Source organism: Bactrocera dorsalis, chromosome 2, assembly GCF_023373825.1.
Source record: "Bactrocera dorsalis isolate Fly_Bdor chromosome 2, ASM2337382v1, whole genome shotgun sequence".
NCBI lineage: Eukaryota > Metazoa > Arthropoda > Insecta > Diptera > Tephritidae > Bactrocera > Bactrocera dorsalis.
This window is the reverse complement of record NC_064304.1, coordinates 87034861-87053191: the sequence shown is the minus strand read 5'-3', so window position 1 is coordinate 87053191 and position 18331 is coordinate 87034861. Positions and strand designations below refer to the sequence as shown.

Here is an 18331-nt window from a genome sequence, read left to right as displayed (position 1 = left end):
CAACAACGTCGTTCGAACGTCGACTTAGTTGCGATCGCAATAGCAATATAAAATCACAGTGATTTAAAAATCGCAATATCGCTCATCTCTACTTTATATACGCCACTGTGGTGTACTATTTTCTTGAGCTAAAAACACAACAATATTGGCATTTTTCGCACGTGAGCCCAATATGTAACACACATGTTTATAGTTGTCCATGCGTAAAGCAATCTCTAATTTACTATACACCAGGTTTGCTTAACGTTTGTCCTCATTACTGGTTGATAGTCATCATAGCAAAGCAATCAATGAGAGAGATTTGCATTTGAATTCAAATGTAAAATTAGAGAAAATTAAAAATTGTTGTTGTTTTATAATAAAATAAATTAGCAAAAGTTACTCCTTATTACATCATGGAAAGATGGAAAGTCCCATCAAAATCAATCCAGCCATTTCAAAGATTACCCGGACCAGACGGACAGACAGACAGTTTCATTAGTATAGATCAGAATCTCCAGCTCTGAAAGTATTCGACGCAGTACCCGCTGAGAAAAGCGGAAGACCTTCACACCGTTGGAAAGATTAGGTGGAGAAGAACCCGGCTAAGGAAGAACGATTAGCGTGCTGTTGCCTACTCGGCTATAACCGCGTAAGCGGCATCTACCCCAATAAAAAGAAGATATGTAAAAATTGCACAGCTAATCTCTATAACGAAATTGTCGCATTAGTCAATCCGTATTTTCGAATAGATCGGACAAAATTTCGCAGATAATGTAATAAATTTTTTAATTGAGGCGAACACTTTTATATTGGGATTAGTTGTTTTGGTTTCTAGTTGTCCAGCAATGTATGTATTTATGCCTAGTTATACATTTCTCTGATCGGCTATGTTGCGTGTCAAACGAAGAGCTTACATATATACCAGACACCCTGTTAAACAAAAAAAGCCGCAGCAATTGCTTGTCATAACGCTATGCAGGGAAACTTTTTAGACATTTTGCTTTACACATTTCATTAACAGCGGACATTTTTCACTTGAAACATCAAAATTACAAAATATTTCGAGTGGGGCTTTTTTTCTTTCGCTAGGTGTACCCGTACATTTAAAAGTGCATAGAATTCGAATAGCGTACCGAAATCGAATTACACTATGCTGTAATTAACTAAGCCAAATAGCATGAAAATTGTGTCGATGCCACCATGATCATTGAACGCCACTAGATATTTGTGTTGAATCAGTTTATTGACGGCAGTTTGATACTCTGGTTGTTGCTACATTGAAAATTGAAAAATTATATTTTGGGGTGCACAATAACATCTGCGTTATGAAATATACAACTTTCCTACTTTTGCAAGCATTTTTATTGTATCCAGCTTTTATTAGAAACAATGTGGTCTGGTGCAGCCAAACAATAGACGACCGGCCACTTGCCAAAGTAAATGATCCGCCATCCAAAACGCAGCCTTCCGATGTTGTAAAAGTTGTGTCTGGTACCAACGTAAAACGTTTAGAGCGAATGACGGTTCCTTTGAGTGGACAATTTACGCAATATCCAATATATTTTGGTTATAATTATGTCGGCGTAAGCATATTTTTCACAAAACAAAATTCTATAAAAGTAATTTTAATTTTCTTGCAGGCAGTACCTCGTTGGCAAGCATTTGCGAGTATTGTAGGAGAAGGAGAGTCTGCCATAAACGGAATCGTTACCTTTCAGCTATTGCCTTACAACGGTGACATTAGAGTGACCATTAATATAACTGGACTACCAACAGGCAAACACGCTATTCATATACACACATACGGAGATTTGCGAGACGGTTGCAAATCAACTGGTGGGCAATTCCCTAACAATTTCGTGAGTATTTATTTCCTTAGACACCTCCTAAGAGTTAACTTTGTAAAATCAATCGTTTTTAAATATTATCAAACAACATTTTAATATTAAATTTTATTTAAGCAGATAGGCAACGTAGACACCAAAGAAGATGGAAGTATCTCATCGGCCTTTCGCAGTTCGTATCTAAATTTGTTTGGCTTCAATGGAATTGTAGGGCGTTCAATTGTTATACATGAAAAACCCATCGATGTAAATATTGCACTCAATGCTGAAGTGTTTTCTAGCTCACTGCAATCAATGTCCGATGCTCTGGCCTATCAAAATGAGGAAAACTCTGTAGGTCCCGCTATTGCATGTGGGATTATCAGTATAACAAGCACACCGCCGGCTACCGTTTCAGCATAGAGATAAAAATATAGTGTGTAAGTTAAACTATATATTTCAGTATATGTTACATCTTAGTGCCTTACAGCATAGTATTCTGAGGTTAAAAATATTATTTGTTATACAATATAAGCGGTGGAAAAGGGACCTCAGAAGCAACGATGTATCGAGCAGCAAATTTATATTATGTCATAATATGTAGTATATTAATTTTTATCCGACGTCCAAATTACAAATAATAAATATATATGTATATTACACGCAAGAAATTTTTTCATTAATGTATATACAAGTACATATGTACTTTGCAGTCATTGTTGGAAACAATGTGCGAATCTTCTGTTTAGCTGAATTTTAGAGAGGTTTTATACCCTGAACAGGGTATATACAGCGTGCCAAGGTATTTGTAACAGCTAGAAAGACACGTCGGAGACTCTATAATACATGTGAATGATCAACATGAGCTTATGGCTGTCATACAAATTTTGCGTGATTATCAAAAAAGTAATGCAAAAGAACGGTCCAAAGCGACAATATGAGAAATGTCGGAGACTGTATAAAATATATGTATAAATGATCAGCGTGACGAGCCATATCCGGCTGTGTGTGTATATGGAAACTAGTCCCTCAGTTTTTGATCTATCGCTCTGAAATTTTGCAGAACCTTGGAAAAATCATCCGTCATGATGGCCATCAGAGCCTTCTTCGATTCAGCTTTTATATCCTCAATTGAGTCAAAACGGTGTCCTCGGAGTGGTCATGTGAATTTGCTGACAAATCAGAAGTTACACAAAAGTAAGTCAGACGAATAACCAATGCAGTATGAGATGGTGCATTATCGCACTTCTTTGTTCAATAAATTCAGACATAGTACAGGGTGGGCCATCTATAGTTTTAAATTTGAATTATCTATATTTCGACATTGGAAACGTCAAACACCATTCGGAAAGTGACAAATATTCAGTAAAAAGTGTAAAATTTACGAAATGGGTCGCTATTCACTAGAAGAAAACTGGGAAATATTGAAAACTTTTTTTCAAAGTGGTGAGTCTTCAACCCCAACTGTGAGAAATGTGGCAAAAAAATGGACAGACAAAAAGTGCCATCAGTTCAATTTGTGCAACAATTTGTTAAGCGTGAACATGTGCATGAAACTGGCTCGTTGGTGGATAAACCAAAACGTCAACGTTCAATTCCCGCGCGTTCAACCGAAAATATGTATTGTGACTGAAAATGTTAGTGAGAATCCATCCACCTCAACTTGCCGTCGATCGCAAGAATTAAACATTCCGCGAACAACTTTGCGACGAATTTTGAAAGAAGACCTCGCTATGGCCATATAAAGTTCAATTGGTGCAACGGCTGAAGCCACTTGACCACCCGAGCCGTCTACAGTTCGCAGATTGGGCAGAAGATCGTTTGACCGAGGATTGTCAATTTTACCGAAAAATCACCTTTTCGGACGAGGCTCATTTTCACCTCGATGGTTACGTTAACAAGCAGAATTGTCGCATTTGGGGCACAGAAAACTCGCACGTAATCGTCGAGAAGCCAATGCACCCAGCACGAATCACTGTATGGTGCCGATTTTGGTCTGGTGGAATCATCGACCCATTTTTCTTCGAAAATGAAGAAGGAACCGCCGTAACCATCAAAGGTGAGCGATATCGCGCAATGTTAACCGAATTTTTCTTCAAGCAAAGAGGAAGACTTGGACAACATTTGGTTCCAGCAGGACGACGCTACGTGCCATACAGCAAACGCTACACTCAATCTTTTACGCCTTTTATCTTCGAAAATCGCAAAATCAGCAAAAGCGGTGATGTAAATTGGCTTCCCAGAAGCTGCGATTTAACTCCGTTGGACTATTTTCTGTGGGGAGCTGTTAAAAATAAATGTTACGCCAACTATCCAGAAACAATTCAAGATCTAAAGTACGAGATTCAAGCTAGTGTAGCTGCCATAAGGCCTGAAACCATCGAGAAAGTACTTCAAAATTGGGTGGATCGAATAAGCTACTGTAAACTCAACTGTGGTGGTCATTTGTCCGAAATTGTTTTCCACAAACAAATTTCGTAAAACAGCCTTTTAAATAAATGTTAGACCTTTGAAAAATATCAAGTCGTTTTTTTTTATTGACATTTTAAATTTAAAATTTTATATGTTCCACCCTGTAAAAATCGAGAATTTCCTTTTAGAGCTTCACAAAACGACGCGTATCTCAAATACTAATGAATATTTTGACGTGAAATTTAGCATAAATGTCCCTAACAGTACTATCAAAAAAAAACAGTACTACCAAAGAAAAAAAAGAAAAAAATTTACCGATTCGAAAAACTCGCGAAATATTGTATAAATTAAAAATTCGCCTTTCACAGTATATTGTAATCAATTCAAGTTTTTTTTTTTCGAATAATGCATGTTGAATTTTTACGCAATATACATATATACATATGTACATATATGTATATTAATATAAAGTTTTATTAACTCCTGAAAGTTCTTTGCGCTTTTGCGAGAAACGGTATAAAAACCATTTAAAATACTTTTGGCATCGTAACATGTGGATTCGAAGTTTGAACTGTCAAATCACTAAACATATCAGTGATTGTGCTGAAGAAAGCTCAGATATTCGTTGCAAACAGAGTTCTTAAGCTTGACATAACTAGAAACAGTTATCTTATCTATAATCCTTTAAAAATACTTATTATTATGATTTTACTAGCACTTTTCTTTTGTTTTTGGAATTTGTGATTCTACTACCATTTAATTGGTGGATGATACCAACTCTATACCAAAGAAAACAACTTCACTAAAAGGAAGAATGTTAAAACTTTCTATATTATTCTTATAAACGGCAAACTTTTAGGTCAATCGGCCTCACCATGTGGCGGATGCATTTTCGTAGAGAAATAACGAGAGCGTTTGAGAGAATTAAATTGTTTTTACGACTGCGCAGATTGTAACGCCATTGTAAACTTTCAACATTCTACATTTGTAAGTAAACTCTGCATGTAGGACACACGAGAGGAAAATAAGCAAGTCATAAGTAATATTGTGCACTGCACAGGAGTTGTCTCTCCGTATGACAATTATTCCAACATTGGAATATGTGATACATAACTCACATTCTTTTATTACGAATCAGTAGGTCTTGTTTGAAAGCTCAAGCTCGCTCAAGCTCTCCGTTTCCTCAAGCACAGACCAACTGAGCTTGTATTCTTTAAACTACTTACTATTTCAAATTTTGAGAATCAATTACAAGGCAATGTTCGAACTCATTGGACTGTCCGCAAGCAGCTCATTAACGTTCTTCTTAACCAAACTAAAAATAATTTCTAATTAAGTAACAAAAATGCAATAAATTTTCAAAGTTTAAAGTAAATATAATTTTAATTATAAGTTTTAATTTTAACAATCTGAAACCTATCTACATATAAAATAAAGTACTATTAAGTTTTAATTTACAAACATATTTTATCACTCTATACCCATGAGTATTATACATATAATATGTATGTATGTGTTATGGCGTCTTACTATGCATGCAATACTCGGATTATCGGATTATCGAAGGTGCTAAATCGTTCTTTTAGTCTGTTGTGTTGCAAACTATTTCCATATCTCTAAACAATATTTCAAATAATTCTTGAAAACGGACATGTTCACACATACATATGTATGTATATGCAAAAATATTCTTCATTTGGGAGTTAAACGCCGTTATACGGATTTTTCCAAATTTTGCATCACAATTGCAATACGCAAAGATTAACAATTACATTTGCTTCATTAGGGTGATAGCTATGAATGTTGGATGTTACTTTCATATTAGGGATATTATTGGACCAAGTTTGGTTATTATTATGTTCAAACCTAAATTCACGTCGTTACATAATTGATCATAAAATTCTGTTTGCGCATATACACACATACTATGTATATGTATGTAAATATGGTTGGCAATATTTTGCCTTAAAACAATAATTGCTTTTTCATACACGCCACTTAAACTTTTTGACCTTGGAGTGTACTCATAGGGTATTATGGCAATGGTATCAGTCATCAATGGTCCTCGCGGTTTCATAACTCTCATACGTAGGAGAGTACAAATGGCATACAGAAGTACAAACATATTACGCATATGTGTGCACACATTAACACGGTTAAAACCAACCAAATTATATAAATGATTTGTCAATTCTGCAAATATTATGGGTCTCGCTTTCTACGATCTTAATTTAGCTGATTTCAAATGTCAAATCATAAATCTAGATTGTATAAAACAGTTTCATGAAATTACCGAAATCACCAAAACAAAATCTAGTACATTAGAGCAACTTACCTAAATTTTCTTACTATACTACATTAGTTCATACACCATGTAAACGTATGGCATATACTCGTACTAGCAAATATTGATTTTTAAGTAAATTTATTCCTTTTTTACATACATATATGTACATATTTGGTAGTTCTAAAGGTATTACATATCATCTAAAAATGTGAAACTGAATATATGTACATACATATAAACAACATATTTCTAGTACATACCTATGGCTACGATAAAACATGCCCTACACTTTATAACTGTTTTTAAACCTAAAATGGATTCCCATATACCCCTTTTATATTAGTGCAGGCGTATATTTAAAAGTCTACATTTTGTTCATGAAAGATCCATTTTTTTCATACTACTATAATGGAATAATACTAATGTGAATAGAAACAGTCTTAAAAACAATTTATAAATTTAAAAATGAGAATTATGCTTTCGAAACAAGGGAAAGTTTATTAAGGTTGCTACACTCACTTAAGTTTTGCTTACCTTAAATTCGTCTTTAGTATCTAAATATTCTTTTTAGGCGCTGGCAATAAAAATACTTAATAGCGAATACAAGTGCTTTTGAGTATTGTGCTCAAAAGTCAATACCTTCGAACAACTTTGACAGAAAGTGATTGCGCATTGTTGAAATGAGCGAACGAAAGTAAGTAAATTTAAAAAAATAAGAATACAAAAACTCACAACGCCAGAATAGTGAACAATTTACTACACCTTTTATCCTTACGAAAGATTTCTGCCGAAGTAGAGAAATAAAATTATATGGTTAAGAAAAGGTTTTAAAAAGCTTCCTGTAGATCATTCTTTTAAAAAACAGCCAATTAAATAAATTTCTGATGGAAACATTCAAGCTGGCGCAGATCTTTATTTTTATCAGTTAAATTCGTATTTAAACAGATGTTCAGGTATAGAACGATCCCAAAAGCTTTTATTAAAGCCGATCAGGTGACCTACGTGGTCAATTGGCAGGGCGATTCTATCACTATTAGCTCATTCCAATAAGGTATTGTTTTCACGAGCTACGATAATATCCTTTTAGATATCAGTCATCCTTTGCTATAATTGTAAATAAAGCACATACTTACCTATATGCTCAAATTGTATATTTATGGATGCGAATTTCACCTAGATATTACTGGAGATACTTCGGAGTCAATAAATTACAGCAAATACAATATTACTCGAAGTAAGCTAAAATTTGGCACACGATGTCAAGTTTGGTCCAATTTAACAAATAGGACAGTTTATATCTCAACTATACCAAAAGTCAAGAAATCATACATAAAAAATATATTCAAAACAAAAGCAAGGGTTAAAAATTCCAAAAATATATAATTATTATTATTGTTTCAGTACAATTCCAAAAAAAATGTGCAAACCTCAACAATCAGCGGAGCAGAGCGCTGTACGCATATATTCCAGAAGAAGAAATTATCAGTGGAAGACACAGACGACAGACTATTAGAAAAACAAATGCGCCGCGTAAACAAAACATCTGGTGGTTTCCGACAGACCTGGCCGGTCATTCCCCGCTGTACTTTCGTCGACGAGATAAATGTCCGTTCAATAGTGTAATTCTTATGCCACAGAGTTGAGAAAGACTTTCAAATTCGTTCTTTCGTGAAAAACATGTAACTTAAAAAAATCTGTTAATTTTATAAATTCATTAGCATATGTATGTACATATGTATATGCTGTATATTTATATTAGTTAACTCAAATTCACGAAAGCGTTATTATATGTGGATTGAATCTAATGGGAATATGGTGGTCATCATAAATGTCACTGATCCAGATAAAAACTTTCGCCATTAGCAAACCAGCGATATTAGTGCCAATTCTGTATACTTGCAAATTTACATAAATAGTTTTGGTATAGAGGCATGCATGCACACATACATATGTACATAAATGTTTAGACTTTTTGAAGAAACGGAAACCAACAAAATGTGTATTAAATTACTAAAATAAACAAACTTATTTTATTTAAAATATATGTAAATATTTAGGTATACTCGTATTTGAAGTAAATTATTCTGTAAAAACCCTGAATTATTTCAGTTCTGTTTTATTTGCTATTTAAAAGCCATTTTGAGGAAATGCACTGATCATAAAGTAACGCCAGCACCTCACTAGCTCCCAGCAAAATACTAGAATTTATCGATTTGCTGAGGCTTGGTGAGTCCCTGTGAGTTAGGAGGGGGCACAATAGACCCAAGGTCGCAGTGCATACCTCAATTAAATTCTATTCTATTCTTCTATTCTAATGCCAGCACCTAAGTATTTTCGAAAAAACATGGAAAATAAAGAGTGGCATAGCAATTGTGAAATACAACAATTCACTGTGGTACCTGCACTGATTCATTTGGGTTTTGCATTTGCATCTTCTCTTTCAAATATTTGGTTTATTTATTTAAAGTTATTCTTGGTGCCATGATTTCCCACCTTTCAGTGTTCAGAATAGTTCTATAATCCATAGGCACGTGATAATAATAACATAGGAAACACCAATGTTTGAAATTGGTTAACTTGGTAAATAATATAGCAAAAACGGCATAGTAATTAAAATGAAAATGTTGAGAAATATATTTTCAGAAAATTTTTTTAAATAAAAGAGTGTTTGAAAAGTACAAAATTTGATATATGACATTCATTTTCGTTTCTAAACCTATTCTAAAGTATAGTAATTGAACTTGAATTAAAACGCAAGAAAAAGTTTTCAATCCGCTTTGTTATTTCTTATTACATAAACTCAGAAGTGCACAATGTGCATACATGTATAAATTCATTTGTGCACGCCACTGTATTACGCGGTGAGTTGGAATCTGATATGCAAACACACAGTTGAGAAAAACAAAGAAAAATTATTCGCCCCAGAGCAAATTTGTCAACATCTTGAAGTGTATTTGCTAAGTCTCTTAACTATTTTTGAGTTTTAATTAGAGGAATTCATTCTGCATAACTATAATGCCTTGCTTGTACTCGTACAGCACAGCACAGCCTACAGCCTAGAGTTAATTAAAAGTTATTAGACTAATAATAAATTATTCTGTATTACGAAATGCGGTTTGCCCAACAAAACCCAGAGATAACAGTTAAAATGAGATATGACAAGTGAGTAATAATATGTTCCGGTCATTACAAAAGGATCGGAATGTATTAATTTCCAACTTTTTGTCCATATTTTCAGCAGCTTTTCTACTGTAAATTTTTCATATCCCCTTCATGGTAAGGCAGAATTTACGAAAAATTTCACAGCTATTAATATTAATAATTTTTATTGTCGTTTCAGGAGGAAAGCCCATGAAACAGAACCGAATAAATGTGTTATAGCAGTAAGCTAAGTGTAGCTCTGATTTTGAGGATTAAAAACATTGCTAGACCAAGAGATGAAAAATTAGACGAGAAAATGGTATGCACATATTAAATGAAAAATTAATACCATCCATTGAACCCTAAATAATGGAAAGAGCGCTTATATGAAGATATTTTAGAAAAAGTATAATAATAGCTCTTTAACTATAATAAAATAGATAAAAAGGCAATTTGGGCCAATTCTCTATTTTCTATTTTTCAGCTGTTTTTATCTTTAATGATGGTTATAAAGGTTGATTCATTCAAGAAACACAGAAACTTCAAATTTAATGGGAAATGTTTATTATCATTCGAAAGAACATTCTTTGGCATTTATTTTTTGAAGATTATCTCCTTCAAATGTTAGTCCCGGCTACGTTTCAAATGGTCCACCCGTTTAGTCCACTTTTCGGTGACTTGTTCAAGCATTTCGACTGATAACTGGCGAATGACACGCGTAATGTTTTGTTCCAAGGACTGAATCGAAGCGATTGTCCGCATAGACTTTATACTTTACATATCCCCACAGGAAAAAGCCTAACGGTGTCGTATCACATGATCTTGATGACCAATCGATCGACCCAAAACGTGAAAATATCAGCTCACCGAAGTGTTCTCTTAATAAATCCATTGATTGATGTGATGTGGAGGAAGTTGCGCCGTCTTGTTGAATCCAAATGTCGTCGAGATCACGAGCTTCAATTTCAGGCGTTAAACAAACGGTTATCATGGCGTGATCATTTTTGAAGAAATATGATTTCACCGGTCCACAAACCACACCAACCCGTATTTTTTTCTGGATGAAATAGCAGCTTTTGAATCTCTTCAGGTTGCTCTTCGTCCCAAATGGGGCAATTTTGCTTGTTTATACACCCACTGAACCAAAAATGGGTCTCATCACTGAACAAAATTTGCCTCGAAAACGTCGGATCTTCTTAGAACTTTTCAAGAGCCCATGGAACGAAGCGATCTCATTTGGGAAGGTCGAGCAGCTTCAGTACTTGCACAAACACTATTTTGTACGCTTTCAGTTTAAGATTTAAACGTAAAATCCGAAGTCGAGTTGCCGCGAACGGTGCGGAATCGACTCTTCAAGGTCTACGTATACTCTCTTAGCTACGGCTGTCAAATTTACGCTCAGTAGGCTGATAATGTTGAGTATAAGTTGAGCGGAGTGCGCGCACTTTACAGAACGTGGTTTTTCGTAATAAAGTTGAACGATTGTAAACGTTGTTCAGGCGTAAGTCTTTCCATGATGAAATGCCAAGCACGAATGATGCGTGATCCGACAAAAAAAGACTATTGAAAAAAGTACCTCTAGTTAGATCACCCATTACAATTGAACTAAATCTTATTTTTATTCCTATGCATGATATAATTTTAAAACTAATCCATTTTTCAATATAATACCATGGAGAGAGATAATGAAACACATGATTATATAAGTTAATAACGTGTCAAACATACCGTCATGTTATATATTCGAATAACGATTATTGAATTTATTGCCAACATTTTTTATATAGAATTTTGCCAACACCGAAAAAATGACCCCGTCTTTCTTATTTTGTAAATTTCTACATTTTACATAATTTGTTGAATGTACATATGTACATACATACATACATATGTATGTACATACATGTTTTCGAAAGAATTAGCCTTAATTTCGAAGGGCCAGGATATGGTACTGCGAATATTTCCTTAGATGAGGAAAAAGCGTTTTCTAAAATTATTTATGTATGTATGTTTACACATTTGAACTTAACCCTTTTGTTTTAAATTATAACATACAAAAACATAACAATACGCACCGGGACTTTAGATGGTATAATCCAAACGAGTAAACACAGGTGTGAAAGTATCAGAAACAAATTATTACCTTGCCTTTGGGAGTTCCGTTAGCCGTCACTTTTTGTCATACATAAGTCGCCCTCATTATAAACATGTTTGCCCATGCATACAAAACACCCATGTTACAGAGTTTTAATTACCGCTTTGTGTTTTTTATATATAGGAACGGTACTTGCAATTCACTTGTAGCCCGACGGCAAGATTCAATAGGTACACTCTGACAATTGCCAACATACTATGCACAAGAATGTAAAATCCATACATATATACATATGTACATACATATTTACATACATAAATATAAATTCACTGACTGCATGACAACTGTGCGTTGACAGACTGCAATTAAATTGTAGAGAAGATTCAGCAATATCTCGATAAATACATATGTATGTATGCATACAACCATTCGAATAATAATCGAGCTTCAAGGTACATTTTCATAGCAACTAGGTATAATTTTAAATATTTTTGATCATTCAGTTTGAAAGGCGATACATATGATATAATGGCGCAAATTGAACTAAAGGGTGATTTTTTAAGAGCTTGATAACTTTTTTTTAAAAAAAAAACGCATAAAATTTGCAAAATCTCATCGGTTCTTTATTTGAAACGTTAGATTGGTTCATGACATTTACTTTTTGAAGATAATTTCATTTAAATGTTGACCGCGGCGGCGTCTTAGGTGGTCCATTCGGAAAGTCCAATTTTGGGCAACTTTTTCGAGCATTTCGGCCGGAATAGCCCGAATTTCTTCGGAAATGTTGTCTTCCAAAGCTGGAATAGTTGCTGGCTTATTTCTGTAGACTTTAGACTTGACGTAGCCCCACAAAAAATAGTCTAAAGGCGTTAAATCGCATGATCTTGGTGGCCAACTTACGGGTCCATTTCTTGAGATGAATTGTTGTCCGAAGTTTTCCCTCAAAATGGCCATAGAATCGCGAGCTGTGTGGCATGTAGCGCCATCTTGTTGAAACCACATGTCAACCAAGTTCAGTTCTTCCATTTTTGGCAACAAAAAGTTTGTTAGCATCGAACGATAGCGATCGCCATTCACCGTAACGTTGCGTCCAACAGCATCTTTGAAAAAATACGGTCCAATGATTCCACCAGCGTACAAACCACACCAAACAGTGCATTTTTCGGGATGCATGGGCAGTTCTTGAACGGCTTCTGGTTGCTCTTCACCCCAAATGCGGCAATTTTGCTTATTTACGTAGCCATTCAACCAGAAATGAGCCTCATCGCTGAACAAAACACGCGCGCGAAACACATTTCGAACCGAACACTGATTTTGGTAATAAAATTCAATGATTTGCAAGCGTTGCTCGTTAGTAAGTCTATTCATGATGAAATGTCAAAGCATACTGAGCATCTTTCTCTTTGACACCATGTCTGAAATCCCACGTGATCTGTCAAATACTAATGCATGAAAATCCTAACCTCAAAAAAATCACCCGTTACATATTTGTTCGGAGATTGCAACATTAGCTTGGACAATAATAAGGTATGCCAGACTTCGTCAAGATATTTTCTCAAATAAAAAGCGTTTAATAATTTAACCACAAAAGCTTCTTTATTGAAGAAACAAGCTAGAAAGTATATTTTAGAGAACAGTAGACATCATACTCACATTGAAAAATTTTAACTGGAATCGCTGGTGGAAAAATTTAATAAATACAAGTAAATTGCAAACATTGAATTGAACAAAATTATCGTTAGAATTGAAAATAACCAAAACCATAACGCTGTAAACGTAACGCTGTAAAAAGTAAGAAAGTTTCTGAAGTGAGCTTACACAGTATTGCTAGGAAATACCTACTATATACGAAGATGTAGTGCACCACGGAAGCAGTTGCTTAACCCAAGATAAGTTATAAATTACATCATTTAAACAGTTTTCATATTTGACTTGATAAGTACATGAATCTATGTGTTGCATTCCTATATTTATATAGTAAATAAGTATATGGTATATAAACTTTATACAATTTAAACATGTTTACACACAAACACAAGGTTTGTGCTAATTTAAGCTCTCTAACGAATTATATGTCAATGTAGTTAGTTGAGTTGCAACATTATTTTCAATCTATGTTGCTAGCACTGTGCGTACTTATTCCGCTCTTAGAAACCAAACTCACGGTTTGATGTAGCTATTACCGAAATGTGCAGTAGGCCATAATTATATCGGGTATTTTCTGTAGTATTAGTACTCCTACATTAGTTGTTGTGGTTCACTCAGATGCATGAACAATGCTCTGCACCTCATTTCGCTTTCGCCACTGTTTATTCTTACAGTATACGTAGGTACATAGCAGTAGCACACCAGTAAACCGCCCCACTCAGTATGAAACACCAATTAAGGAACTCTTGTCTACTGGTGACGTCGCTTTCCGTATACAGAGACTTGTTTCTACTTTCTGAATATTATACTCATGTGTTGGAAGTACCACTTATGTACTCCGGGTATCACTCTTATTATACTCATTCATAAGGGCTTCAAACTATGACATCATATTTACACTTAATGTAACACGTAACGTAAAATGTCAACGTGTGCGTAGAAGACCCATGTAACATTTCATCACTAACATATTTGTGACTATTTGGGTATTTTAAAAGTAGTTATATATTATTGTAGTACTTAGTATAAGCCGTACTCCAAAAACGATACGAAAAAAATTAGGTACTATTTCAAGATTTGTGCATATTTTACTCAACTTACAAATTTTGCATTGGGAAAGAAATTTGGTATTGGGAAGAAACATTTCCAAGTTAACTACACTAATGTGCAGTAGGACTTATGCATCAACAAACGTTCTTCCACTCGCGTTTGTAATATGTAAGTCAAGCGGCTTTTAATTTCCAACTGGGATATATTGAAGTTGTATTCTAACTACCATATTTGCATATACGTTTCTTCTTCTTCTTTACTGGCGTAGACACCGCTTACGCGATTATAGCCGAGTTAACAACCGCGCGCCAGTCGTTTCTTCTCTTCGCTACGTGGCGCCAATTGGATATTCCAAGCGAGGCCAGGTCCTTCTCCACTTGGTCCTTCCAACGGAGTGGAGGTCTTCCTCTTCCTCTGCTTCCCGCGGCGGGTACTGCGTCGAACACTTTCAGAGCTGGAGTGTTTTCATCCATCCGGACAACACGACCTAGCCAGCGTAGCCGCTGTCTTTTAATTCGCTGAACTATGTCAATGTCGTCGTATATCTCGTACAGCTCATCGTTCCATCGAATGCGATATTCGCCGTGGCCAACGCGCAAAGGACCATAAATCTTTCGCAGAACTTTTCTCTCGAAAACTCGCAACGTCGACTCATCGGTTGTTGTCATCGTCCAAGCCTCTGCACCATATAGCAGGACGGGAATTATGAGCGTCTTATAGAGTTTGGTTTTTGTTCGTCGAGAGAGGACTTTACTTTTCAATTGCCTACTCAGTCCGAAGTAGCACCTGTTGGCAAGAGTAATCCTGCGTTAGATTTCCAGGCTGACATTGTTGGTGGTGTTAATGCTGGTTCCTAAATAAACGAAATTATCTACAACTTCAAAGTTATGACTGTCAACAGTGACGTGAGAGCCAAGTCGCGAGTGCGACGACTGTTTGTTTGATGACAGGAGATATTTCGTCTTGCCCTCGTTCACTGCCAGACCCATTTGCGTTGCTTCCTTGTTCAGTCTGGAGAAAGCAGAACTAACGGCGCGGGTGTTGAGACCGATGATATCAATATCATCGGCATACGCCAGCAGCTGTACACTCTTATAAAAGATTGTACCTGCTCGATTAAGTTCTGCAGCTCGAACTATTTTCTCCAGCAGCAGATTGAAAAAGTCGCACGATAGGGAGTCGCCTTGTCGCCATATGTACATACATATTCCGCAGTTGGACAATTGTGGATGTCAAGATTTGTGAACTAGTCGGATTAGAGCGAGTCGATTTTTTTCTATAAAATCCCTTGTGTGGGAAATCTACGCATCATTTTGAGCCTATTTTACCTATTAAAAATCTGAATAATCGGTTGTATGAAAAATACATATATGATATAGTTGTCCGATCTGATCGATTCCGACAATTAACGAATAAATATCTTTCAGGGTATAATAAGATTAAATTTTATCGGCATGGGTTCTATAAAAACTATCACTTAAGTTAACACATCGATTATATTGATGCTGCATTAAATTCAAATATCGGCACTTTCATCTGAACTTACCGAAGCTGCTTTAAATTATACTATAATTTTAAGTAAACATAACTTCCTATTAAGAAGCTACTTAAAAGATAACCAACCATATTTACATAAGTTTAACGGTGCGGGTGTTATAAATCCAACTAACCACTTTATCCAATAAACGTTTCCAACGTACTGTTAACCTCAAATGAACAATGAACAAACGACACTCGTAGCTTTAGAAATTAGTAATGATATTAAAACTATTCGATTATTATGATAAACTTTATAATAAGCAATAATTTTTAGGAATGCACACCAAATACTTTAATGGTTAACATTCAAGTCCTCGACTTATTCAGGCTTCCAACAGCACATTAAACTTATATATACAAACATACTTACATATGTACATACATAATAGAATGCTTTACCCAATTGCATACTGACAGTGCGTAGTAACAGTCTGTTCAACTACAAACATAAGTATGTATACATGCCTTCTCGCATCTACCCACGCATACATAACTACATATGTTTGTAGATATTTATAACAGCAAAATGTGGAAGGAACGTTTTAATTATGTAGGTACTATATATGTACATACATACATATGTACTTATGTCTTTCGCGAATTTTCACTTTGTTTTTACTTAATTCAACTCGCAGTTGCACTTGACACAATTAAGTGAACGTACTAGATGTACATATACACACATACATGAGAAGCATTCTGATGTGATTTAATGTAAGATATGTTTGTTATTATACACGGCACATCCATTCCACCAATTCATGACGAGCAGTGATACTGAATTCCACTGCATCAAACAAACCAAAGCCTAAAGAACCGCGGACCCGTACGAATATACATATGTATGTACATACAATATACACTCATTCATATGTACTATATTCGTGTGATTTCATATACGAATAACTAACACACCGCTATAATGATAGAGTTGTGAGTTGGTAACAAACAAAATAATATTGCCTCTAACTTGAATAGATGCTATGCCAGTTTGAGAACGCCTACTAACCTTATACTTACATAACAATATAGATCTTCCCAAATTAAAGTACAGACAATTGTAAGAAGCTGAAGTGGTCAAATTGCAATTATGGTCATTCAATTTGACCAGTACAAAGAGGGATGAACCAAATAATCCATGCTTCGCCATTTATAGCACTTGGACCCATATTACCTTAGCCGTATTAATAATAATAATAAATCCAACGATTACGCTCCTTCCGCCCAGTCACCCAGCCCACTATGTCAACAAGGTTAGAGCTTACTATATTTTAAGAATCTCACAAAAATTTACAATTAAACCTTAATAATAAACACATTCAGTCAGAGCAAATTATAATAATTTAAGCTATAACACAAGTGTATATATGTATGTATACGAGGTGTGTTCAAAAAGTATCGCGAATTTTGTGTTTTTTTTTTCAAAAATTATTTATTTATTCATGAATATCTATTTTGTCCCCTTCAAAGTAATCCCCATGAGATATTATACACTTGTGCCAACGGTTTTTCCAATCTTCGAAGCACTTCAAAAAATCATTTTTTTTTTTATCTTCTTCAGCTCCTCCTTCGATGCCGTCTTTATCTCGTCAAGAGAAGCGTAACGTCGTCCTTTCATGGGCCTCTTCAGTTTAGGGAGCAAGAAAAAGTCACAGGGGGCCAGATCTGGGGAATACGGTGGCTGCGGCATCATTAGTGTGTTATTTTCGGCCAAAAAGTCGCGCACAAGCAACGATGTGTGTGAGCAGGGGCGTTATCGTGGTGCAAAAGCCAATTTTTGTTCTTCCACAAATCCGGGCGTTTCTGGCGGATTTCTTCGCGCAAATTGCGCATAACTTGCAGGTATTATTCCTTATTGACCGTTCTTCCCTGTGGCAAGAACTCATGATGCAATCGAAGAAAACTGTCAGTTACGATTCGCGATACTTTTTGTACATACCTCGTATACATACATGCGTTTGATAATTCAAACAAGGGGTACTAAAGGCTTTTCACGGCTACATATCTACATCATTCTTGAGAGAAATCGATGATGTGGCTTATATAAATAATGAAGCGCAGTACTGTACATATAGAAACCATAGGTTAGCTATCAGTTAGATTATGTGGTGTTCTGTTTGTATTCAGCTTAACATCTGCTTTTCCTGTAGGGCTCCCCTTCACAGTAAAAATAATCATTAAAACCTAGAATGATGATTGTGTGGCAACTTACATATGTTTGGTAGAAAACAAAAAAACAATGAAATAACTAAGTCTTTTGCATTTTCCTTTAGGAACCATAAATCGCCACATCTCTTTCATTTAATTAACTTAATTAAACAAATGTTCAATTGGGGAAATATGCACATAATTGTA

General features: G+C 35.2%; 1 protein-coding gene across 6 annotated transcripts; it reads left to right on the top strand.

Moving 5' to 3' along the window:
• Positions 1–1207: 1207 nt before the first annotated feature.
• On the top strand, positions 1208–2457 carry LOC105229497 (superoxide dismutase [Cu-Zn]). 6 transcript variants are annotated; one of them, XM_049449396.1, is made up of 4 exons: positions 1209–1565; positions 1623–1841; positions 1947–2241; positions 2301–2457. In XM_049449396.1, exons 1-3 carry the CDS (start codon positions 1308–1310, stop codon positions 2226–2228), a joined length of 759 nt encoding a protein of 252 aa, XP_049305353.1. In that variant the 5' UTR covers positions 1209–1307; the 3' UTR covers positions 2229–2241; positions 2301–2457. The 6 variants fall into 6 exon arrangements, with proteins under 6 accessions (XP_011208121.2, XP_049305353.1, XP_029407577.2 ...); XM_029551717.2 differs by having other exon boundaries at positions 2296–2457; XM_049449395.1 differs by having other exon boundaries at positions 1947–2245.
• The last annotated feature ends 15874 nt before the right edge of the window (positions 2458–18331 follow it).

What these genes read in the sequence shown, in the direction of transcription:
- LOC105229497 (XM_049449396.1), top strand. Translation starts at nt 1,308, where the DNA reads ATGAAATATACAACTTTCCTACTTTTGCAAGCATTTTTATTGTATCCA. An exon ending in TTGGTTATAATTATGTCGGC is followed by an intron (nt 1,566 to 1,622) that starts GTAAGCATATTT and finishes ATTTTCTTGCAG; the next exon opens with GCAGTACCTCGTTGGCAAGC. An exon ending in GGCAATTCCCTAACAATTTC is followed by an intron (nt 1,842 to 1,946) that starts GTGAGTATTTAT and finishes TTATTTAAGCAG; the next exon opens with ATAGGCAACGTAGACACCAA.